This window comes from Arvicanthis niloticus, chromosome 3, assembly GCF_011762505.2.
Source record: "Arvicanthis niloticus isolate mArvNil1 chromosome 3, mArvNil1.pat.X, whole genome shotgun sequence".
In the NCBI taxonomy this organism is placed as follows: Eukaryota; Metazoa; Chordata; class Mammalia; order Rodentia; family Muridae; genus Arvicanthis; species Arvicanthis niloticus.
In genome coordinates this window covers 54,339,221-54,364,908 of record NC_047660.1, presented here as the reverse complement: position 1 = coordinate 54,364,908, position 25,688 = coordinate 54,339,221, and the positions used below count along the sequence as shown (strand labels likewise).

Here is a 25,688-nt window from a genome sequence, read left to right as displayed (position 1 = left end):
AGCTAATAATCCTAACAGCTTTAAGTGCGTCTGTAAGTGCCCTGCTGTAAGTGTGACCTCACATACACATAGGAGTTTTAGGTAAAGTTCAGTCTGAGGAGATGTTAGGAGATATGTATATGACAGAGTACCCCAGTGTCAAGGGACAGTAAAGAAAGTGCGAGCTAGAGTGGGTATTGATAGCAATCACACTTGGAGTAACTACCAAGTACCTAGCATTGGGATACATAACCCCTGTACTCAAGCTTACAGCCTAGGGGTAAGACTCTGTAGGCCATATTGGTTCAAATGTAGCAAGAAACCATTCTAGGGCAAGTGATGGGTTAAACAAAAATTACCAGGCTAGTGAAAATCAGCCATTGTACACAAGAAAGAGACCAAAGAACAGTACATTTGACTGGCCTCAAATTTTAGACTTTTATCTAGCTAATAAAAAAATTTTCTTAGATTATTTGTGAGAATGTAGTTGTCAAACTTTTATGAAAAGAACTTCCAATCATTTCTAGATAGAAAAATGACAAGTACTTTGAGATCTACAAGATATAAACAGTACATAAGGTTCTAGAATAAGCTATCCAAAAGAAATTAGGAACTGTTGTGTGTATCTGTGTTATACATGCATACATGATATATGTACTCTGGGGGGGGGGGTTGTGTATTTCATACAGTTGGTCCTGCATGTCTGGGAGTTTGTACTGTGTGTGGGGGGGGGGTGGGGGGAGGGTGTATTTCATACAGTTGGTCCTGCGTGTCTGGGAGTTTGTACTCATGAATTCAACTGCTAATGGAAAGTATTTAGGAAAATATCACTTCTGTACTGAACATTATTCCCTGACAGGAAGGCCATCTACAGTGTATTTACATTACACTATTAAATGGTCAGTGAACTAGAGGTTACCTGAAGTGTAGTAGACCTCTCCATCATGATAGTGTACCCTGCTGAGACAGAAAAATTGAGCTGAAGTTCAGGCCAGGTCAGTTAAATGACAAGACTTATCTCTAATTTTTTTAAAAGAATAATAAAGTATATTGGAGAATTTGCATGTGACTGTATAAGCACTGTGCTGTTTTATAGAAGTGCATCCACAGATTTTAGTATGTGCCAGGGGTTCCTGGAACCAGTCCCCTCTGGAGCTTTAGGAAAACTAATTTGGCTGGGTGGCAGTGGCACATACCTTTAATCCCAGCACTTGGGAAGCAGTGACAGGTGGATCTCTGTGAGTTCCAGGACAGCCAGGCCTACACAGTGAAACCCTATCTTGAAAAGGAGGGGAGGGAGGGACAGAGGGAGGAAGGAGAAAGAAAGAAAACAAAGACTTTTTTTTTTTTTTTTTTTTTTTTTTTTTTTTTAATGAGAAACATCTGAGTTGTACATATCACAAATAGTTCCAAGTTTCTTTAACCAACCCCTGGTGGCCAAACAGCTCAACCAGGTCTGAAGTGTCTCTTTAAACATGAAAAGTCTTTAAAAATTAAATTATAAAAACATCCCTATCAAGACTGTAGTTTGGCATTTACTGTACATTAGTCGAAAGCTCAGGCTAAAATCTTTTTTTTTAATCAAAGTTTACATTATACATACAGATTCAGCATTGTTAAAAAAATATGCACAAATAACGACATCCATGCAATAAAATTTCTTTAGAAATTTTTAAAGCGATGTAAAAGGGCTGACCTGGGTACTGAATGGGGAGATTTTGGTTTATAACCTGGGGAGTACAGACTACTAGCTGATTGGAGGAAAACTGATTCTAAATATTTAAAATGTGTTTGAATCAACCAATCAGCTCAGTGCACAGAAATTTCCGAACCATTACTAAGGTAGGGACCCACTAGCTTCTTGGATATAGTCCATCTGTGTGCTGAGCATCGTTGGTCATGGGCCTTCTGAGCTGTGCTGTAACAACAGTGTTTTCCAGAGTGTGTGGCTCTTCCAGAGTTCTCTGAACCCATCTGAATGCCAGGCAGGTCCTGCCGTACTTGGTTCTCTGTCTCAGCAGAAGGACGTCTTGTCTGAGTTGTCCTGGGCTCCCAAAGGAGGAGGACAAGAGGGGGGCGGTGTCTGCAGCAAATCCCTGGCTAAGAGTCACTCCTGGATTGGTTTGATACCACGAGCTGAGCACCTGTAGCCAATAGGCTGTCGGCACGGCACCACAGCTGGCAGAATCCTCTAGGTGGGAGGTGGCCCGGAAGCATGGGGTTCAAGCATGGGGTAGAAAGGGCAAAGTTGTTGGCCTGGGTGCAGCTGTAGTCATCTTCAGAGGCAGGCAGCAGGCAGCCCAGGAGCAGCAGCAACAGGAGCAGCAGCTGCAATGGTAGCGCTGCCCTGATCACCCTTGAGAGGAAGGAGCGCCTCGGCTGTGAGCTGCCATGGCTGTCGAAGAGGGTCGTCCTGCTGTCTGCCTCCTCTTCCTCTTCCTCTTCCTCTTCCTCTTCCTCTTCCTCTTCCTCTTCCGCTCCAAACTTTGCAAAGGCTGCTGGAAGCTGTTTGCCTGAGTCCGCTTCATCAAAGCTGGTCAAAGAATCCCTGGATTCAGGCTTCCCTGCAAGGACATCAGATCTTGAGCCACTTGCTCTCGCAGCTGTGTGAGTTTCTTCTCGATTACGTGGACCTTCTCTTCGGCCTCAATGTAGTCTTCTCCATGCCCCTTAACCAGAAGGCTGGAGGAAATCTCCTGCAAGGAGTTGACTTGAGGCTGACGGTTTATCAACTCCTTTTCCAGTTGCATTAGTTCGAAAAAGACATTTATATATTCACTATATGCCTTGTTTATTTTTATTGTTTGTAAGGAAGACATTTTCCCCTCAATTTAGAGATAAAGAGAAGAATGTGGTTAAATAAATGCTTACTATTTCAACTAAAGGAAGTAAAAGTCCATCTTAGATATAAAAAGCAGTCTGTCCCTAATTGCTCTTTACAATTGGGCTTTATTAAAATGACCTTAAGGGTGCCTGAGACCCGTATGTAGCTGAGTATTATAATACTGCCTCTATAGTGGAACACAAACCCAGCACTTTGTGTGTCGGGGAATGGATCTCACTACATTCCTTAGGCCAGTCTCAAACTCAAGGGCTCAAGTAGTTCTGCCTTAGTCTTCTGGATTGCTGGGACTTCAGATGTGTGACACCATCATGGCCCCAGCACTGTAGAGCTTCTCCATTTCTGCATCTCTGCAGGCTTCAGATCAACTCAGGTCCAGCTGGAAAGGATCACTCACAGGCTCACCTAATGTTGAGCTAAGGCCTCCCTCAAGTCCTTCCCCTGTGTGCCCATCAGCTGAACTTTCTATAACATGGCAGCTGATTTCATCAGAGTATGCAAAATCAGAACAAGAGAAAGCGCCTCTCTCTTAGAATCCCATTGTTTTTTTCATATTCTGTTCATGAGAAGCAAGCATGTGGTCCATGCTCAGGGAGGGGCCTATACGATGTGGTAAATGCAGGATAGTGGTGTTATGGGGAGCCCAAGTGACCTACCACAAAATCCTAATCTAGGAAGTCAGACCTGAAGCCAGAGTTCGTTGGACTGCTCAGTTTCCAGCTGTGCTCACTTGCACTTTTGTCTGGTGTTTTCTGTGGTCCTTACTCTGTGTGAGAGTGACCTCTAACGTCACTTGCTAGTGCAGGTAAATTCAGATAGTATGCATTTAGGGTTGCTAGTTCTTTCCTTTCCGGGGATAGCCATGGCGAATGCCTGTGTTTGTGTGTACATGTGTCTGTGTTGTTTGTATTGAGTACTCCATGCAGCATATACAAAAGTAAGAAGGAAGTTAACTCCATTTGTGATGTGAGTCGGGGAAAAGTGCCTTACTATTAGTAAAATTAAAAGTAAGGGCATGCTTAACAAGCCTGCTTCTCTCACCGTGCGCTCTACTGACTGTTGTCAGAAACACAGACAAGAGGTTTCTATGTAGAATGCTGTCTGCCGTTTCTCTAGATGCTGTTTGTAAGTTTATCCAAAAGTATGTCTGAATTTTCACAAGCCTTTTACACAGCTTTGATGGCTTGCTTTCCTACCTAAAAGACCCCAGTATGTTCTCTAAAATTAGGCCCTGAGTTACCAAAGACAAAAACAGTAGATACTTCTCATTCTTCTGCTTGAAATGTTCCCGTAAGATTCAGCCCCTGCCTCCAGCTGTCTGCTGACATGAGACTGTTTAATTTCCAGCAGATTCCCTGTGTTGACAAAGCTACTACAGACTTCAGTCCTAGCAGGAAAGAAAGCTCGTGCTGCTTCAAGGTGGTAGAAGTGCCAGGTATCAAGTGGGTAAGGAGACCCACGCAGGGAAAGTAGTTGTGAGTTCGCCTTGTGTGACTTCTTAGTCTCCTAGAGAAAGGAGCCAGTTGCAGGGGAGCCATATAAAGCACATTCACCTGAAAGCACTCTGCTCTTCTAGCCATGCCCACTATAGCCTTCCATCCCTGGCCTGAAGTCAATGAGTCTGGCTCCCATGCAGCCCAAGGGAGAAAGAAGTCCTTATTTTCCCTGGAAGTCGGCCCTGGGAGGCCCAAGCACTGGACCCTGGTGGTGGGATTTTCAAGGAGGAACTAAGGATAGGTAGTAGCTTCGCTTCTTTCTCAAGACCCTGGAGAGAGAGTTCAGAGCCACTGCCACTCCTCAGAGTCTCTGGGTTGAGGGACAATGCACGTGCTACCTAGCCATGGTAACTGTCAGTGTAGCACATTTGGGTTGAAATCTAGGCATGTCTAGATGTCACTCCCATCTTTCCATCATCTCATAATACCTCTTGTAGAAATCTAGATAGAATACAACTTAGAACCTTGAATTTTACCCTAAGTACAGGGAGAACCATTAAAGTACAGATGAGGGTGGGTACCTGTGTTGTGGTATGTGTTTGTATATATGTGAGAGTGTGAAACTCTCTGCTGCTTAGTGTGTTTTGGGAAAAAAAGAGGCTAATGCACACATTCAATTCACAAGGAGTGCATTAACTTAGATTGTACAGTCAGGCTCACACAGATAATTCCTTATATATATTTTTAAACAATATTTTTTCATCAAGGGATGTTTTTGATGCTGGTGTTAAAGGTCACACAGGTCATAGTTTATTCCCCTTTATGCTGAGCCTCACCAGTATTAAATTCATTCTTTCTCAGCCTCACTGGTGAAGTCTATTTATCTTTTGTTAACAGGAAAAAGAATGTGAGATCTTAGGTAGAAATGCCTGGTCTAGGGTATAGCTCAGAGGCAGAGCATGAGCCACAATATACAAGGGCCTGGGAATCCCTAGCACTGTGGGAAAACAAACAAATGTGTGTAGTTCAAGTAGAAATGTTCTGTGTATGCATATGATAAGGGGCTGGAGAGACAGCTTGGTAATTAGAAGAACCTGCTGCTCTTGCAGAGGGCCTGGGTTTGGTTCCCAACTTCCACATTACAGATCATAACTGCCTTTAACTCTACTTTCAGGGATCTGGCTCCCCCTTCTGGTCTTCTTGGTATCACCCACTTACATGATGCACATACAATCTTTTATTCACACATACGGATGAAAAATAGAAATGAAATCAATTGTTTTTTAAGTATATATTATTGAACTTGAAATTTTTGAAAAGAAAGACCAAATTTATGATTATCCAATTGGAGCAGGCTTAATTTGAGGTACACTTGGGACTGCCCAGCCTTTCCCTAAGTCAGGATTTTAGAGGGCAGCCCCTGCCTTCCTCTTGAGTTCCCTTTTATTAGAGAGATAAGGTGTTTACAGAGAGGGTTCGCTGTTTACATTGTTAGAAAGATACAATGGAAGGGAAGGAATCATGGGAATGGGGCTCCAAGCTTAGTGTTTGGTGAAAAACATGTTTTGTAGTTTACCTCGGATCTAAGACACAGGAACTTACAGATAGAAACCTTAACTTCAAGGACTTAACACAGGAACTTACTGTTTAACTATAAACAGAAATTTCAAGCTGCACGGGACAAAGGGAACCTATTCGTATCTGTCTTAGCTGCAAACAGAAACCTTAACTTGCAAGGTCTATTTTTCCTGTTTTGCTCTCACAATATGATAAACCTTCAAACACTGTTAATAAAATAACTTTTAAAATGATGGAAAAGAAATTTAACAGCTACATCAGAAATTAGCCCAGAAGAAAGTAGTAATGGAAAGACAAAAATGAGGAAGAGGTAAGACAAACAGTAAAAATCAAATTGGAAAATATAGTTTAACTTTATCAGTAATAAAAATAAATGTGAAGCTGGGCAGTGGTGGCGCACGCCTTTAGTCCCACACTTGGGAGGCAGAGGCAGATGGATCTCTGAGTTCAAGACAGCTAGGACTAAGGAAGGGAAGGAGGGAGGGAGAAAAGGGAGGAAGAGAGAGAGAAGGAAGGGTGGGAGGAAGGAAGAAAAAAAGGGGAATGACTGGACAGTCCAGTTGGACTGTAGGGACTATCAGTATAGATTTTAAAAATTATAACTATATGCTAGATAAATAAAATGGAAATAGAAACATAATAGAAAAATCAACAAAATTGAAAGGTTTAAAATTGTGTGTGTGTGTGTGTGTGTGTGTGTGTGTATTTTCATGCATACATGTGAAAGTGTGGGTGTGTACATGGTATGATACCCAAGTGGTCAGAGGACAACTTTTGGAAGTCAGGGGCCTCTCGTTTTTCCTACCACTATGCTCCACACTCCAGGCTAGCTGGCCTGTAAACTTGTTGCCCATTCTCCTGTCTCTTTTCCCATCTCACAGTAAGAGACCTGGGATTACGAATGCCTACCACCCCATCCAGCTTTTTTACATAGATTTCAGGGATTAAACTCAGGTTATCAAGCTTGGTCAGCAAGTACTATTACCCACTGAGCCACTGCACACACACTTTTTTTTTAATCAATAAAGTTGACAATCTTGGATTGAAAAAAACTCAAATTATTAGAATCAGGAAAAGGCAACAATACTGGCCTTACATAAATAATGATTATTAAAGAATCCATGAACAGTCCTATGTCAATAAATTGCCCAACTTGAGTAAAATGGTCATATTACTAGAAATCTCTGTTAACTGATGGCATGCTCACCTAGTGATTGTCCTTGTGGTGTGTTTGCAGGCTGCTGCCCTCTCCTCTCAAGGATGCAGTAGAAGTGTCCACCTGGAGAAGATGCTACACAATGCAGGAGGTGAACTCAGCCCTCAGTAAAATCCAGCTGGTGGGATATTCCCAGAAAATCGTGAGTGTCAGTTTGGGTCAGGTCCCTGGGGGATTCCCACAACTCTCTTTCCACGTTGCCCTGTAACCCTCATGAGAGCTCCAGGGAAAGAGAATGCAGACAGATTTTCTACCCTCCATGCTTTTCAGTGGTGCTCATTCATCAACCCTGAGAACTGGGTTGGTCAGCTGGTGAGGAATCTAGAGAAAGGCATCTGTTCCACCCTGTCACCTGAGAAACCAGACACAAGTTTACCTATCTGAGACAATGGCAATTGGAAACAGAAGTGTTTGTTTACCAAGGGGGACTTGAGAGCTGATCTAATGATAAGGATTCCAGCTATAGTTGACCTGCAGCTGAGGCCACTCAGAACTGGAACCTAACCTAAGGTGGAAAGGGAAAACTGGTCTTTGGCTCTTGACTCTTTCCTAACTTGCCTTTTAATGCCTGGGCCCCTATGCCTGGTGACAGAGCATGAGAAGGAGCTGAGGTGACAGACTACAGGGCTGCTTCCGTTACTGCACAGCCTCCACCATCTCCGTCTGTTTCCAGTTTGCTTTAAATAAGGACATTTCCACTGCTTTCCCCTTTAAGCCGACATGGCTTGCTGACAGCTGGCGTGTTCTTTGTGTGGTTCTTTTAGGAGCTCTTTGGTGCTGTCCAGGTAACCCCTCTGAGCTCTGGCTATGCCCTTGGAAGCTCCAACTGGATTATTCAGTCTCATTATGAGAAAGTATCTTATGTCTCTGGATCCTCCTTGCTTACCACACACCCTCAGGTAAGTTATCTTTTAATCACCACCAACCTATATATAATTCAAATTCAGAATGTCCCCAGTGTGCTATGAACAGTTTTCAAACCTTCACAATCTCTTATGATACTCTGGGAGAGTTAGTTAGCCTGTCTAGGTCTCCATGTTCAGGATCTGGTTTCTTCAGAAGGAATTGTGTTGTTCTCAGGGTCACATCTAGGATGTTGATTCCCAGTCCTTCCAAGCCCCTGGCCTTGGAGAACATAGAAATGGTTGATTCTCTCAGCACATACTAACTGCTGAATATGTACTGAGGGCAGGTATCAGGCCCTGATCTCAGTGTCAGGATTGAGTGAGCACTAGGCAAGGTCTCTGCTGGTACATCTTGTCTTCAGTTGAGAGTGACCAGGACAAAGATGAGTAGCTAACTGAGTTGTGTGACTTAGACTGGGGTAGGAAGCCCGTAGACAGCACAGTGGCTTTAGTTCTAGAGCACTGGAGATAGTTTAGATTGGACAGTCCATTTGAAACCCAGATTAAAGAGCCAAGTAAAGCTGTGAGGTAAAGCCTAGCGAGATGGCTCATGGAGGCCCTGGAGCAGAGCAGGCAGGACATTGTTGAATGAGCAGAGAAAGCCCTTGTGCACAGCCAGGGAAGGGACAGGCAGGTCACTCACACGCCTTAGTAGACTGGAATGTGTTCTGATTGGATCATTTTATTTGTGTGTGTGTGTGTGTGTGTGTGTACGTACTTGTTAGCATTGACATATATGTACATGTGTATAAAGAAAAGGGTCAAAGTCTTTGCTTGATCCATCTCTACCCTGATTCCTTGAGATATGATTTCTCATGAACTTGAAGGATACCAATTTTGCTTGACTGACTAGCCAATGAGCTTCAAGGAGCCATCTGTCTCCATCCCAGCTCAGATAGGTTACAAGATGTACCATCAGACTCAGCTCTTTAAGTAGGTACTAGGGATTCAAACTCAGGTCTTCATGCTTATGCTGCAGGAGCTACTTCCCAAGCCCCTGCCTATTGTATGTTTCGTTTTCTTTTATTCAAACAGGGTCTTAACCTTGTAGCTCTGGCTGGCTAGCCTGGAACTCACTGTCTAGACCAGGCTGGCTTCCAATGAGAGATTGACCCACCTCTGCCTCCCAAGTGCTAGGCTTAAAGACATACACCAACCCACAACCACTTCCCGTTGTATTTTAATGTTATTAGGAGATTTAAGTTAGTCATGCATTACAGTTACATTTGACAATAAAATATACATAAATATTGTTAGGAATATTTAATCCTCAGGTATTTGTAGAGAACTTACTGTTTGTTTTATACACCCTGGTTCTTTTGAATTTGTAAAGGGAAAGTGGTCAAGATTAGGTAGCCAGTTGCTGAATATATAGATAACTTGTGGGAGTCCCTGTCACATTTTATCTTTGAAATTTGTTACTTTATGAACATAACCTTAAGATGTTGCTGTCTTCATAATAAAACAGAAGGTGAAACTTAGATATGGATTGAGGCCCTTCTGCCTTAGACCTGGAGCCTGGGCCCTCTGCTTCCTTCAGAGTTCTGCCCCTTCCCTTATGGTTGCTTTGGTCCATACTGCAGCTTCCTCATTCTGCCACAGAATTGCTCTCCTTGGGTACATAGGGATCTTTGTCCCTGTGCTCTGTCCCTTTGTGGGATTAGGGCTTGCCATGCTTCATACAGAAACTTCCCATGTTGTAGAAGTATTTGCTGTATTTGTGACAGATAAATGTATGATTTAAACATTTGTTTGTATGCGTACAAACACACACACACATATATATACCTTACATAATGGCAAACTCAAGCTGGCTAGCATACTGTATATTCAAATAGGAAAAAGGACTCTGTGTTCTGTTTGAAACACCAGGTGCTACTGTCAGTCTGCCATGTTTATTCATGTTTTCTGTGGGGGCATGGGCAGGTTCTCATGTAACCCAGGTTGGCTTTAAGCTTCATATATAGCTAAGTATGGCCTTGAACACTGTAATGCTGTCATTACAAATGTACCACCACCCTGGCTTATACGTTCTTTTACAAGCAGGGTCTGGAGGAGACAAGTCTCTGTGTTTTTTTTCCTGTAGCTAGCAGAACTCTGGGCCCTTCCCGCTTACTGAGATCACAATCCCATCAGTGTCATCACAGTCTGCCTCATTGAATCAAAATTTTTTATTGGCAGCTGCTTTCATTCTTGATGTATTCTGCCCTAAAAGACAGAAGGGTAACTTGGCTGCCAGCCGCTCTGATTTGTCCTGCTTAGATCAAAACCTTTACAGTACTGTTGACGTAATTTCCAGTAAATTGTCCTTCCAAGGGCCATAAATTTAAAGGGAAAATAAGGTCTCGAGGATGATGAGCAACATACCTAAATAATTGGTTTTAATCTCCAGTTGGTAACCTGTGCTATATGTAACAAAGGGAGAAAATATATTTTTTCCCTTTACCCACATTGTTGTGTTTATATTGAATAAGTGGGAATAAAGAAGTTTTATTTTGAACAAAGCATGATGTTCTACAGTAGAAGCCAAGAAACTGGCTCTGGGGCTGTATCTAGCCCAGTACTTAGTCTGAAAAGGTTTTATTGGGTTACAGACACACCTGTTTGTGAATCACTTATAGCTCAGTATATGCTATAATGGCAGATTTAAAGGTAAACGTCACAGAAAGTCTGCCGTCCTCAGGTCTGCCCGGTTGGAGCCCCTGTGAGCAGAGGAACACCATACAAGCTGGTGCAGTGATCTGTAAACACAGGGCAAAGAGCCTTCTCCCCAAGCCAGAGGCAGCAGGAGAGGAGAGGTGGCTTTAAGAGAACATAAGCAAGACTTTAGTTCAAGAAGCCTTTATGGCCAGGCAGTGGTGGCGCACGCCTTTAATCCCAGCACTTGGGAGGCAGAGGCAGGCGGATTTCTGAGTTTGAAGCCAGCCTGGTCTACAGAGTGAGTTCCAGGACAGCCAGGGCTAACAGAGAAATCCTGTCTCGAAAAACTTAAAAAAAAAAAAAAAAAAAAAAAAAGCCTTTATGCTGGGCCAGCAAGATGGCTCAGCGGGTAATGGTGCCTGTTTGCCAACTCTGATGACCTGAGGTTAGTCCCTAGGACCCGCAGGTTGTCCTCTTACCAGGCCACAAGTGCACACACATGCTCATAGAATAAATACAGACTTCAAAATGGTTTTTAAAAATGTAGAGCATTTATTGATGGAGAAATAAAGTCAAAGATTCTGTGTGTGGATAGCATTGAGGGTAGGGATCATAGGATAATGCATCTGACAAAGGGTAGGCAAGGTGAAGGAAAGTAGGTTGTTGATACTGGTGGGCTATCATCAACCGAGAGGGTATTAGCTAGAAATACAGCCTGAACCTGGGTTGACGACAAGTCTAGAAACAAACTGGAGAATCATCATACTTTATATAAACAAAAGGCCAGAGGCTAGAGATCGATCTTCAGGAAAATAATCTTGTGTAAGTATGGCTGGAAAGAGAGAAGAAAATTGGGACCATTGCAGAGTGTCCTGAACAAGAGGGAAGGACACATGTTCTCAGTGCTTGCTCTGCTGGCACGCCACTCGGGCACCATGCCCAACCCTCCAACTGCAGTGCACCTTCCATGGCGGGATGTTAACAAGTGATGCTTGCTGCTGTCCTTGTTGTGTGCCAGATTTTAAAGGGAGTGCTTTAAAATCTGCAGTCCCTTGGATGGTGCTTTTGCAGTCCCTTGGATGGTGCTTTTGCAGTCCCGTGGATGGTGCTTTTGCAGTTTCTTAGATGATGCTTTTGCAGTCCCTTGGATGGTGCTTTTGCAGTTTCTTAGATGATGCTTTTGCAGTCCCTTGGATGATGCTTTTGCAGTCCCTTGGATGGTGCTTTTGCAGTTTCTTAGATGATGCTTTTGCAGTCCCTTGGATGGTGCTTTTGCAGTCCCTTGGATGGTGCTTTTGCAGTCCCTTGAATGGTGCTTTTGCAGTCCCTTAGATGGTGCTTTTGCAGTCTCTTAGATGCAGTGCATCATGATTTATACCTATTTATCAAGAACATTCTCCTCTCTTCCTCATTTTTGATTTTTTTTAAAGGCATGGCCCCTTATAGAATGTTTTCACTGAGTCTGAGATAATCATGTGACCTGCAGACTATTAATACATTTTTGTTCTTTATTCTGCCCTTTATTTTCTTCCTTATATCTTATAGTTTACTCTGTTGCTTTATCCATTTCATCTTTGTAAATGTAAAAAAACTCTCCTTTTATCATTTAACTGTTAGATTTTTGGTGTGCAGTGCTTTGTGGTTCATCTTAAATAGGTCATAATGTGTCCCACCATGTTCATTCCTTAAATAACCCAATGACATGTTACTACAGTTTTGTTTTTAGTTCATTCTGTCTGGACAGACTTGGGTTAGACAGGACTTTTTTTTTTAATTCTTGTTTTTGTTTCTGTTAGCACAATTAATTGTACATACTAATGTATTTCCCTGTGCTATTTCCACACATTCGTGCAGTGCATACTGATCATAGCCAGCCATTGTTCCTTCGTTCTCAACACCTCCTCTTCCCAGTGCCTTGTAATCACTGTCCTCTTTGGTTTGTGTGTGAGGGGTGGGTATGGATTATTTATCTATCTTTTTTCTTTCAGCACATGAAAGAGAACATGCAGTACTTTGCTGTCTGCATTTCTGTAGCTGGTAATTTCCTATTTCCTAATGTACTGTTCTCAGTTTGTTCCCGGTCACATCCATCTTGCTGCACCTGACAAGACTGGTCGTTCTGACTGAATGAGTTACATGATGTGGGTATCAGCCATGCTCCCTTCAGCAGTTCCTGGCTTGTGAGCACCTAGACAGAGTTTATATCTTTGTCTTGTTCGTGCTCTTATAAATGTGTATTCCTCTCATAAATCTAAAGAAAATATTGTAAATTTAAAGCCCTTAAAACTGTTGTTCAGATCTGAGGTGACCACTTGGTTGGTTGGTTGGTTTGATTTTGTATTGTTGACAATTTTCTTCTGAATTTTCCCAAAAGTTTTGTTGCTGTTTGTTGATTTGTTTTGGTTTCTGATGCAGTACTTTGATGTAGATATTCCACAGTGAAAGCTGAACAACATATCATTGGAACAAGGCCCACAAAAAAGCTGAGATACAAAGTCCCTGAATCTTCAGCACCCCTGGCTCAGTTACTGGGTCTCCCGGAAGCCAGGAGAGGATCACGGCTGGCTGGCCTCTCATATCTTTCTCCATTGTTTGTCTCATTTGTGTGGACACTGTCTCTCCTCAAAGTATGTCCTTCTCTCAAAAATAATGAGTGCTGCCTAAGTGCATTCCTGTATGTGTTTATATATTAATTTCCTCCTTGAGTCAAAGCTATTCCCTAAGCCCCACCCCTTAGCAGTAGAGTGTCTAAAGAGGCAAGAGAAGAAAGATGCTGGATGTGACCTTTACAGATGCTCCGATAGGGGAAGAGGTTTCCTCCACTGTGCTGCCAGACAACATTATTATAAGACCAGAAGCACACTGGAGTCTAGGGCTGGAGGAACTCATTGAAGGGTGGGGTTTGAGTTGGTTTTGAAGGGCAGAGTTGTAGTTTATGGTTGGGGAAGTATTTCTTTCTTTCCTAGGCAATAAATCCTTAACCATTTCATTTGTGGGGTTTTTAACTTTTGTAAAGGATCTTGAGATTTCCGTGCATTGTTGCTGACTACTGTTTTCACGTTCTCTCAACCAGGCTGCCATTTCTCCTGTATATTTCAATCTCTAGTCTTCTGCACACTGGCTTGCTTCTGGCTGGATCCTGTTTCACATCTAAGAGTGAAATCAGAACCTCACCTTACTTAGGGGCCTTGTTCTGCATTTCCCCCGCCCTCTTGGCCTTCATTGCGTTATGAATAGCCAATCCTCGTTTCAGGCTGCTGACATTGCCCACCCTGTTCATAGACGTCATTCTGACCTTGTTAGCCCTTTCCCAGCTACACTTCCTCTTTTTGCTACTGGATTCTGCAGATGCACACACAGGCATGCACACCTTCATGTACATACATGTGTACATACACACTACTGTACTTGCATACACAAAAACATAGAAGTCAAGTGGAAAGACAAAGAGACTGTTGGGAGGGAAGAAGGCAGGAAGGAGGCAGAGAAGTGAATCTGATCAACATGGATTGCACATGTGAAGGGAAATGTCAAACCTGGTATTTTATAAGTCAGTGTGTGCTTATAAAATTAAAGTTAGCCAGGCATGGTAGCACATGCCTTTGATCCCTGTACTAGAGAGGCAGTGGCAGGTGGATCTCTGTGAGTTCAAGGCCAGCTTGGTCTACAGAGAGTTCTAGGACAGCCAGGACTATACAGAGAAACTCTGTCTCAAACAAACAAACAAACAAAAAACTAATTTTTAGAGGACAAATTTGGTAAAGACAGTTCTCAGTAGCCCTAGAGTTTGGTTTTTGTTTTTATTTTATGCATATAAATGTTTTACCTGCATGTATATGTGTCTGGGTGCCACATGCAGGCCTGGAACCTGCAGAGACAAGAAGAGGGTATCAGATGCCCTAGAACTAGAGTTAAGGACGATTCTGAGTCATTGTGTAGGTTATGGGAACTGAACTCTAGTTCTTTGCTAGAGCAGCTGGTAATCTTAACCCTGAACCATCTTTCCAGGCCCCTCAGCATAGAGTTTTTACTATTTTATTCCATCTGTTTATAGCTGTCAGTGAGGTGCTTTTAATTCTTGAGCTGAGCAAGATAAGTTTTTCTGTTTGTGTTTAAACAAAGTATCCCCTTTTATCACTCCTAAAGTGCTGCTGACACCAGCAATGCCTGTATTTGCCTTGGAGCAGTACAGACATTTGAATGTCACCTGGTATTGGAGGGTGTCACTAAAGCCTTTTAAGCCTGTGTCTGTCCTGGAGCCCTGGGAGTGAATGAGGCTGTCTCTGCTTGGGCTAAAATTACTAACATCTGTAAAACCGGAACACCAAGTATCTTGTAATGGTTCCAGCTCAGTAGTACTCAGACCAGAGCACTGCCCTATATTTTATAATATAAAATTTGTGGGGTTTTAATTTTCAAAAGATGGTGTTGATGACTGAAGCTCAGAGATAGTGTCCTTTCAGTATGGTTTGTCCCCATTGTGTTTTCTTCTGGATCAGTCAGTCTTAGACTTTTAGGGGTCATGGCCCTTTCTGACCATCCAATTAAATCTGCAAAGGCACACAGAATCACATACACCATTTCAGGAAATTTTGGGGCCCTCTGAGTTCTACCTCCATCTCAGTCAGTATAATCTAATGTATATATAAAATTGTTACTGTCTTAAGCCTAATATGCCACCTACTGTACTGCTGTGTCCCCTTTGTTACCAGTTCAGTTTCCTTCTGTATTCACAGGAAACAGTACAAGGCTTATTGCATAGCTACTGTACAAACGGCTGTGCCCCCAGCAGTGCACACTTCCTTCCTTTTGTAGAAACAGTGGTACATAGTATGGATGGACCTGAGTCGTTCTGCTCAAGAAGGGAAAGGGCTGCTAGACACATTAGTAAACATCTGAGGAGAGGAGACAAGCTAGTCACGCACTGCCTGTTCCACCCTGAGCCCTCTGAACCCAGTTAAGGAAGTTTCTTCCCGGTTATAATGCAGTTTATTTATAACGGGACCATGTCTTCTTATTTAACAAAATAATGAAGCCAGTGCCTCCGTACTTCCATACTCAGTGTTAAAGGAGAATCTCTTAAGAGTTACAGATACTCAAAGGGGACACTCCAGATTTGAGGCTTTGCTAGCCTGCTCTGTTTGGATGTCCTTTCTTTACTGGGGTATATACTGTGGCATGGAAAAGAGGAATGGCCGGGCAGTGGTGGTGGACGCCTTTAATCCCAGCTCTTGGGAGGCAGAGGCAGGCAGATTTCTGAGTTCAAGGCCAGCCTGGTCTACAGAGTGAGTTCTAGGACAGCCAGGGCTACACAGAGAAACCCTGTCTCGAAAAAACAAAAAACAAAAAAACAAAAAAACAAAAAAAAAGAAAGAAAGAAAGAAAAGAAAAGAAAAGAGGAATGACACTTCTTAACAAGATAAAAACATTTATGGACTCTCTGGCCTCTCAGTTTTTGCAGCTTTGTTTCCAACCAAATCCTAGTTTATGCAGAAAAGCAGAATGTTTTTAAGTGCTCTGGAAACAATCACAGTTTAAATCTAACATCTTAAAGAACTCATCGTCATGTGCCAGTGGGGTTCACAATTCACAAGCAGAGAGTGTGTGAGCCCCCAAGACTCACAAAACTCAACTAAAGGAAGCAGGTCAGGACTGTCCCATCTCACAGGAAACTTGGCTCAAAGCTTGCTCATATTATAAGGCTAGTTGTAGAATTGGGAAGAGGACTAAGTTTCTAACCCAGTGTTCCTTCTGGTTTTTCTACCCTTGATACGTAGGTAAATCACCTTGCACCTGTCTTCCCATAACATTTGCTTGCTTCACACTTCACAGCTATTCTGAGAATGCAGCTACTCAGTTCAAATGTAATTCCCAGGCAAGCAGCAGGAGCATTCCCTAGGAACTTGCTAGAAATGCAGATTCTCAGGCCCTACCTTGGAACAAACCACAAACTATGGAAGTGAGCTCAGCAGCCTTGTCTTGCACACCCTCTAGGTTGAACCATATCAAAGTTTCAAAACACCATGAATGCATGTCGCCGGCATTCTGAAGAGGGAAGCACTGTAGACACAGAGAGCCTTATCTGTGATTGAAAAACACAAGTAGATAGGGAAACAGTGATCTTAAATGTCTACCTCTGTGAAGCTGGATATGGTGTGTGGCCAGCCAGTCATGGCAGAACTGTTGCTCCCTGTGGGAGAGCTGCCGCTGGACTAGACATAGCAAGAACGCATTTGCTCTGGTCCCTCCACTGGTCACAAGTTCTAATTGGAGCTTTTTTTTTTTTTTCTCTTTCAGCCAATGGACCAAGCTTCTCTCAAAAACAGTGACGTTCTGATTCTCACAGGGCTGACACAGATCCCTACTGCAAACCCGGATGGCATGGTGGGCGAGTTCTGCAGCAACCTCGGTAAGGGGCCACTCAGTGCTGCACTTGGATTCATTTCTCATTTGAGTCCTGCCCTTTGGTGTCTCTTTGAAGCCTCCCTGCTCCCATTTACTTCCACCCCTTAGTTTTTCCCTCAGAATGAATTGTTGTCCACTGGAGCCGTTCTTAAGGAATGTGAATCTGAAGGTAGGCTCGGAGCTGTACAGCCACACGTCAGAATTGTTAGCACTTTCTAGAAGAGATACTGCACACGCAGACCATGTTAGTTAACTCCTCGCTGTGGTGGGTTTGGCCAGGCTGTGTGCTCACTTGTAACAGCAGAAGAGTCACACTCCCTCACTCTGCTTTGCAAATACTAGCACAGAATGACCCACACTTGAAATGACTCACACAGTGAAAATAGAGAAGCATGGGATTGTTCCCACTAATATCTGGTTGCTTTTATTTTTCTTCTTCCTTTGGGAAAATTTTAATTGCAAGCCCTCTAGGATGTTTTCTGCCTGGAAGACATTTACTGTCTTATAGATTAGATGGTCAGTGAAATCTCACAATCCTGTCCTTATTTTAAGATAGTAGGCTGGCTGCTGTCTTTGTATGTACAGACTGCTATAACAAAATATCATCATTGGTTTATGAACTAACAACTTTACTGCCCCATGGCTTGATTAAGGAAAAAGTTTTATTGTAGATATGAGAGAAAGAATAGCCAGAGGCAGAGTCCAGAGGAGAGAAAGAAAGTAGACTGAGCACGGGCTATAGACAGGACCTGGCCAAAACTATCTAAGAGAGAGGAGAGAATAGCAGGAGATAGAGTAGAGAAAATATGATAAGAGAATCAGGAGCAGAACAGAACAGAGCCTGAGAGAGAGAGAGAGAGAGAGAGAGAGAGAGAGAGAGAGAGAGAGAGAGAGAGAGAGAGAATATGAATGAGTGAGTGAGTGAATGAATGAATAGCAGGGTTATAACGAGAATGTGTATCTGGAGGGAGTTTAAGAAGGGCTAGGAGCTGGCGTAAACTTTGAAATGTCTAACAGGTGTCTGTACATGTGATACTGTGGGAAAGTAGAGGCCTGCATGCGCTTTCATATGCTAATAGGCACCACAGGTAGCCGTTTGTCCCTCTGCCAAAGTAAAAGAAGTGACTGTTTGAGGTAGATGGGAACCTGTTTCACAAGTTTCTGAGGTGTGTTGGCTTTTATCTAACCACCAGAAATCTTCTGATAGTCCAAGCTGAGCTCACTTCTAGGTATATGTGTTTTGGAGTTTGGAAAATTGTAGTTTCCTTTGGACTAACAGAAGTGGCTTAGGCAGTGAGCATTTGTCTCACAGTCTGGAGACAGGGGAACTCTGAGACCCACGTGGCCACCCTTTTTCTGCATCTTCATGTAGAGCAAAGACGTTTGTCTCCATTCCTCTTCTTACAGAGGCACTAGTCTCATCATGGGGTCTCAGCCTCCATGACCTAATCTAAATGTGATTACCTCCCTCCTCAAGTTCCTGCTTCAGCGCATCATCATATTGGCCACATACATATAAACTCGATGGGGCAGGGAGCACAAAACATTAAGTCTGAGCTAACTGCCCAAGCTGAGCTGAGGGCTGACCTTCACCTCCCAACAACGTTAAGTGGTATTACGTGGGCTCCAGGAAGAAGTGGCTGCCTTCTATGTGCATGGAAGGCACTGTCCTTTGAAATCCCTCGAGCCTTGCTGCTAAACATGCTCTCTTCTTTGTTGCTCTAAAGGCAAAGGTGATTTATTCTTACTGTAGAAAAGTTGTTGGGCTGGTCTCAGACAGAATCTGAGTTTTGTGTATTTGTTAAAAATCTAGAATCACTAACTCAAGAAACTTTTAGATTTGAGGATAACCCAACATCTAATGCACTATGTCAGATGGTTGTCCACTAATCACTCTCCTCAAGATCATCATGGTTATCCTATGAAAATCCTAACTCGAAAGTCCTGCCACAGATCCACTAGGTGAAACCATGCATGTTCAGCATGCTCCCTTGGCAGTTTTATACAAAGTAAAGCTTGAAATGCCCTGACCTCCCTCATCCCCTCACATAATAATGAGGACACTGAGCCTAGCCAGTTGGAATGGCAAACTCTGGGCAGAAGCAGACTAGAGCCAGGCTCTCAGAAGTGTCTCCTTCATCCTACACTGTCTTCTAGAGAGTGTCACAGCAAGAGTGGGGACGACCCTTGACACCAGACTTCAGATCCTCCCAAAGCCACCTGCTTCTGTTCTTTTGTAAGTGAAGCAAAAGCCAACTTGATTACAGTTTTTCAGCCATTTATACTTTTAATACATTACAGCCCATAATGTGATTATTTCTACATTCCATAACTGGCTGTTTCTTACAGACATATACTAGTGCAAAAAAGTGTGAAAGGACTTAAAAAGGGAATAGATTAGTTCCTTCTGATCACTCAGCTACCGTAAGAGACTGAGCGGAGACAATCCTGAAATTTTGAAATAGGATTTAGAGAGAAGGAGTTGCCTGGAGCTCAGGTTGACTGAAGACATTAAAACCCACCAGGGGCATCAGCCTTTAACCCTGCATTGCCCTGATATGCACTCCTCTACAAAAGAAATAGACAATTGTAAAAGTGTGTGGGGTCATAAGAACAGGCTGAGGCAGAAGGTTTTGTGTGGAGAGGGTGGGGTAGAGAACACAGTGAGAATAGCAGGGTTATAAGGAGAATGAATAGCTGGGGCTGGTTTACAGTTTCAGAGATTCAGTCCATTATTGTCATGGCCGCATACAGGCAGACATGGTGCTAGAGACCTAGTTGAGAGTTGTACATCTTGCAGCAAGGAAAGACTGTTCCATACTGAGCATAACTTGAGCATATAAGACCTTAAACCTCACAATAACACACTTCTTCCAACAAGACCATGCCTCCTAAATAGTGCCACTCCCTATGGGCCAAGCATTCACATATGTAGTCTGTAGGGGCCAAACCTATTCAAACCACCACAGAAGGGAAGTCTGACTGAAGGACAGTTAGGGTTGGGAGGAGGCAAGAAGCGCTGCAGTCACCACCATGAACTTTGAAATGTATAGTTGGTACTTAGGCTACTGAAGGAGCCTGGTGCCACAGGTAGCCCTTTGCCCCTTCTGCCAGATTCAGGGAAATGCCTCCTTTTGGTTGATGGGGACTGGTTTCACAAGTTCCTGAGAAATACTAGCTTTATCTGGCTTCCAGAAATCCTCCTATAGTTAGGGTTGAGCATGACCTGACAAAAGCTACATAACAAGACCCTGTCTCAAAAGTAAATAATATCATACATAAGAAAATAGAAGAACTATAATTGCCATTTTGAGGGATGCATTTGCCCTATTGGTCCTGTCTTCTCTCTCAACATCTCTAGCTCTGACAGTTCGAAATGGAGGAAACGTGCTGGTCCCCTGCTACCCTTCAGGAGTGATCTACGACCTCCTGGAGTGCTTATATCAATACATAGACTCCGCTGGGCTCTCCAACATCCCCTTCTACTTCATCTCCCCAGTGGCCAACAGTTCACTTGAGTTTTCCCAGATTTTTGCCGAGTGGTAAGTCAGTATCCTTTCTCTGAGTTCTGCTTAAGTATGTTCAGTCAGTAAAAATGAAAATAATTGTGACCTCTTGAGAATACTTGAGACTTCATGTATGTGCATGTGTGTGAACTACTGAAAGTCAAATCTCATACATTGCTTGTGTTTAGAAGCATAGGTACCAAGAAAGCATAAGAAAGGCTTAAGTTAGCCTATTCTCAAAAAAAAATCATTGCTTACTTTCCTATGTTCTGTAAAGAGAAGTTTCATTCTAAAAGGTCTTTAGCCCCAAACTCATAGTCTTGTAATTAACTATATCTGATAAGAAAAGCTAGATTTTTATTTCCACAGCCCGTTTATCGAAGATCCATTTTATTATTATCAAGATCAACTCCTAGGGCAGACAGACATAGTGAGGTTATGGAGCTCTGGCCATGTACATGGAGTTTGAGTCTAACTTCCTGGTCAAAAAGAGGAGAGTGAAGATAGATGTTATTTCTAAATTTTCAGGAGCCATGTGACACAGAATAGAATATGTCCAATCAAGTTTTAGTGGTATGGCGACCGAATGGACACAGCATGTACTAAGTTTCTCATTGACATAGGATTTTCACATCACCCTATTATAACATATCACAGTGTTATGCCCCTCACCCCACACCTGGTTTTGGTGTATGGCATTTTCCTTCCCATTGGATTGTGGGCATCTCCCTGAGTTGACTCCATTCCTCTTGGTTAGTAGGCCTGTCCCTTGTCCTTAGTCCTCACTTGTTTTTATCCTTACACTCAAATGTCTTCCCCACATAGGGTGCCCTAAGCATTATTTGCAGATTAAATTAACATGTTAGAAATTTGTTTTCATGCAGACCCCCAATACTGCAGCACACTCCTAGGTCCTGCCCTGCGGGCCATAGACAGTGCCCCACCTTGTCAGATCTGTGCCTATAGTATTGCCGTCACCCAGCACACAGGGGTGAGAGTGCTGTAGGGTCGTTCTGTGGTTTTGGTTTACAGGTGTTTGTTAGTTCATAAGTGGGTAATCCATGTTTATGTAGAAAAAAAGTACAGAAAATAATAGAGACCTGGAGCCCGCACCACCACTGTCCAAATAAACCCCATCTGACCTAGAAATCATGTTGAGTAGTTAACAGTTTTAAATATCACCTTGCTAAGTTTCACTTCTTAGTTTTAAATTCTGATTTTGTTTTCCTAAAGGGGCTGCAACTCAGTAGTGCAGTACTTATGTAACAGAAGACATTCAATATTAAACCATTATGAAGTCTTTGTGAAGAGCAGCAAAGTTTGCTTTCTCAGCACTTGGGAAGCTGAGGCAGGAGGAACACAGGTTCAAGGCCAGACTGTTAACAGCCCAGACCTTGTTTCCAAAAAATGAGCACACAGTATACAGTGAGCACACAGTGAGTACACAGTGAGCACACAGTATACAGTGAGCACACAGTGAGTACACAGCACACAGTATACAGTGAGCACACAGCATACAGTGAGTATACAGTGAGCACACAGTGAGTATACAGTGAGCACACAGTGAGCACACAGCAGACAGTGAGTATACAGTGAGCACACAGTGAGCACACAGCATACAGTGAGTATACAGTGAGCACACAGTGAGCACACATGGCTGGAGTAATGTCTCCTCACATCGCTCTGTACATCTGTATAATTAGCTTATTGCCTTCTCATTGGCTGGCAGGGCTTTTCCTTTAGGAATAAATCTTAAATTGATACTATTCTGTCTATATATGATGATAGCATTTGCCTTAGGTAAGTTACTAAAAGTGGAATTACTGGAATAAAGAATAGGAATATTTTTAATGTTCATTATCTAATACTACTTGCCAAAAATATTTTTATGTAAATTATTCCTTTTTTGCCCATTTACCTCTTAGAGGTTTTATCTCTCTCTTACATATTTGAACTCTATGTATATCTTAAAGATATTAACTTTTTGTTAACATGCTCTAGCCATTTTTTTTCCATTTTAATACTTTTTTTTTTTTAATTTTATCTTGGATTTTTTTTCTGTTTAAGTAATAAACTTTGTGCTTTAGAATAATTTTAGATTTACGGAAAAGCATAATGATAATAGAGTTCCCGGACACCTTTCACCTATTTTCCCCTGATGTTAATGTCACTCAGGGCAAACACATTTATCAAAACTAAAAAAGGGGCCAGAGGAGCTCAGTGGCTAAGAGCGCTGCATTCCCAGGCCCACATGGCCATTCACAATTGTCTGTAACTCTAGTCCCAAGGGATGCTAGGCCCTCTTCAGCCTCTACAGGCACTGCACATGTGGTACACAAACACACGTGTAAGCTGAGCACACATGTACATAAAATCAAAATAAGTAAATCTTCAGAAAAGAGGAGAACTAAGGAGTGATGATAGAGCAGGGTGGGTGGAGTGGTGCTTGCTTGCAATCTCAGCAGTTAGAAGTCTGAGGGAAGGAAAGTCCAGAGTTCAGAGCTAGCCTCAACTACATAGTGAGTTTGAAGCCAGCCTTAGCCACATGAAACCCTGCTTCAAAGAAGTGGTGCGCATGAGTACACAGGGCACTGCCAGTGCAGAGAGCAGGAAGTCAGCGCAGGCCCTTTGAGAGGCCCTTGGCATTGGTGGGAGCCACAGAGTGAGTGTGACTGCCTGGGGAGAGGAGGAATGTCCGCGCCAGCTCCTCAAGAGGGTTTGGGGGACATCAGGAAAGGGGGAGAAGGAAAGCTTAAAGAGGAGAAAGATCGGGGTGTATGCTCTTCCCTCAGACTTAGCAATCTGGTTTACCAAGAAGAGAACACAGAGTAAAAGTCTTGCTCTTCTAAGCTCTCCCAGTGTCAGGTGCTGCGCTCCCTCCTCCTAGCCAACTGCCATTCTCCTCCTGAGCTACATGTGGGAGTCCTCTAGGCAGCTGGTAACCGTCTGAAAGCAGCAAGGGACTGAAAGTTTGAAAGCCGGGCGGTGGTGGCGCACGCCTTTAATCCCAGCACTTGGGAGGCAGAGGCAGGCGGATTTCTGAGTTCGAGGCCAGCCTGGTCTACAGAGTGAGTGCCAGGACACTCAGGACTACACAGAGAAACCCTGTCTCGAAAAACCAAAAAAAAAAAAAAGAAAGAAAGAAAGTGTCATTAAGGCCATTCCAGTGTCAGTCCCAACTCCAGACTAAGGACACCTTTGCTTGCCTGCCTGCCTGCCTGCCTGCCTGCCTGCCTGCCTGCCTGCCTGCCTGCCTGCCTGCCTGCCTGCCTGCTGGGTTTGTTTTCTTTTTAGAGGAGAGGGTGGAAGGGAAGGTGCCAGAGCCTCTTCCTGAGCCATAGTACCCTCAGTGCAGGCCTGCTGTGGCTCTAGCTTTGGGAGCAGAGTCTCTCAGGAGAGTACTACATTCTCACAGAGCTCAACTCCAGTAGCTGCAATCCCCAGAAGAAAACCCTTTAGCTTCTCAGCAAGATATGGAAACTCCTATCTGTTGTGCCTACATGAAGATTCTAGAACTGAGGGAGGACATATCTCTTAGCAGAACTGGCCACAAGTGCTTTCCTGACACTTGCCAGTCACTAATCAGACTGTGGTCTCTTCTGCATTGCCCTCTACTGTTCAGGGTACAGTACTAAACTCTCAGATTTCTCCTTCCTAAATCTGAAAGAAGACACAGCTAGTGTTCAAGATCTATCCATGTAGATGTATAAGGTGATTCTCTAAATGTGTTTGCTATGTGTTTACCTTCCCCAAAGAGAGAGATTTTTTAAAGAAAGATGAAAGAAAACTATAGATAGGAAAAACTCAATACATTGTGGAGACTTAGTCTAAATTCTTACCTCTGAACCCTTTGTTTTTACAGGATTTTAACAGGGTTCTTAAAAGAGAGTACCCAAGCTAGGCATTGGTAGCACACACTTTAATCCCAGCACTCGGAAGGCAGAGGCAGTTGGATCTCTGAGTTTGAGGCCAACCTGGTCTACAGAGCGAGTTATAGGATAGTCAGGGCTACACAGAGAAACCCTGTCTTGAGAGGGGGGAGGGAGGGAGGGATCCTAAAACATAGTATAATGTGCATGCGTGTGTGTGTGTGTGTGTGTGTGTGTGTGTGTGTGTGTGTGCGCGCTGACCAACCTGGTCACCACCCATCGACTGGCCAGTTGGTGAGTTTTTGGTCTTGTTTGTCACATTGCAGTTTTCCAGGCTCCTCTGCAGTTTCTGTTTTGAGCCAAAGTCTTGCTATGTATGTAACCCAGTCTGGCCTCAAACTCAAATTCTCCCATCTCAGTTCCCTGCAACTGGTGTGAGTAGTGCTCACACCACTACTGTAATGACGAGGGCGTGTGTGTCAGCAGAAAGCCTGTCTCAGAAAGGCAGGTGCTTTTCGCCCCTAGAACTGCTAAACATAACATGCTGTCTCAGGCTGGATCCTGAAACAGGAACAAGACTGAGAGTGCAAAACGGCTCAGATCCAAATCAAATCTGGGGCACAGTGCCAAGGCAGAGTTCTTGTCTAGCATGCACAAAGCAAAACTCAAAACAGAGTATCTAGCATACTCACCTAGGTATAGTGGCATGGGCCTGTCACACCAGCACTTGTGAGTTCTAGGCCACCCTGGGGCACAGAGGAGCTGGGTACAGAATGATTACAGTTGTGTATATTGTTAACACCGGGGACACAATAACCATACTCTCCAACCTTATAAACCTAAGATTATTTTAAACAAGTAGGGGTTTGTTGTTGTTGTTGTGCTTTTTTATAAAAACTGTACTTACAAGAGACACCGTCCTGCATGAGCTGGGCCCAGCTTGTATTCAGAGTCAGTGCCAGGAAGTTTTACAAGAACTTGAGTGTTTAGTGTCTGTGCTACTGCCACTAGGTGGTGGTAGATACCCAGTGCACTGCCTAACACCTGTGTCTTCCTCTTTAAAGGCTTTGTCACAACAAACAGAGCAAAGTTTATCTTCCAGAACCACCTTTCCCACATGCAGAGGTAAGAAAATAGAGCCCGTGAGCAAGGGCCCAAAAGAAATGTGGATGATGGTATGACATGGGATAGTGGCAGTCTTCATGCCTAAAACATCCCTATGTGGAGCCAGGTACTGTGGCAGACACCTGTAAACCCAGCACTGCAGGGCAGACAGGTTGTGAGTTCCAGGCCAGCCTGGACTCCAACAACA

At 43.4% G+C, this 25,688-nt stretch overlaps 1 protein-coding gene across 4 annotated transcripts in view; it reads left to right on the top strand.

The window, feature by feature from the left end:
* Ints9 (integrator complex subunit 9) overlaps window positions 1-25,688 on the top strand; it is an 86,582-nt gene that overhangs the window by 46,749 nt on the left and 14,145 nt on the right. For 3 of the 4 annotated variants that reach the window (XM_034497348.2, XM_076930843.1, XM_076930844.1), the window contains 5 exons: window positions 7,073-7,193; window positions 7,816-7,950; window positions 16,894-17,005; window positions 20,363-20,543; window positions 25,441-25,501. In XM_034497348.2, coding sequence (XP_034353239.1) covers window positions 7,073-7,193; window positions 7,816-7,950; window positions 16,894-17,005; window positions 20,363-20,543; window positions 25,441-25,501 — 610 coding nt within the window. The remainder of the gene's footprint in view (window positions 1-7,072; window positions 7,194-7,815; window positions 7,951-16,893; window positions 17,006-20,362; window positions 20,544-25,440; window positions 25,502-25,688) is intronic. The other variant, XM_076930842.1, reaches the window with a different exon arrangement.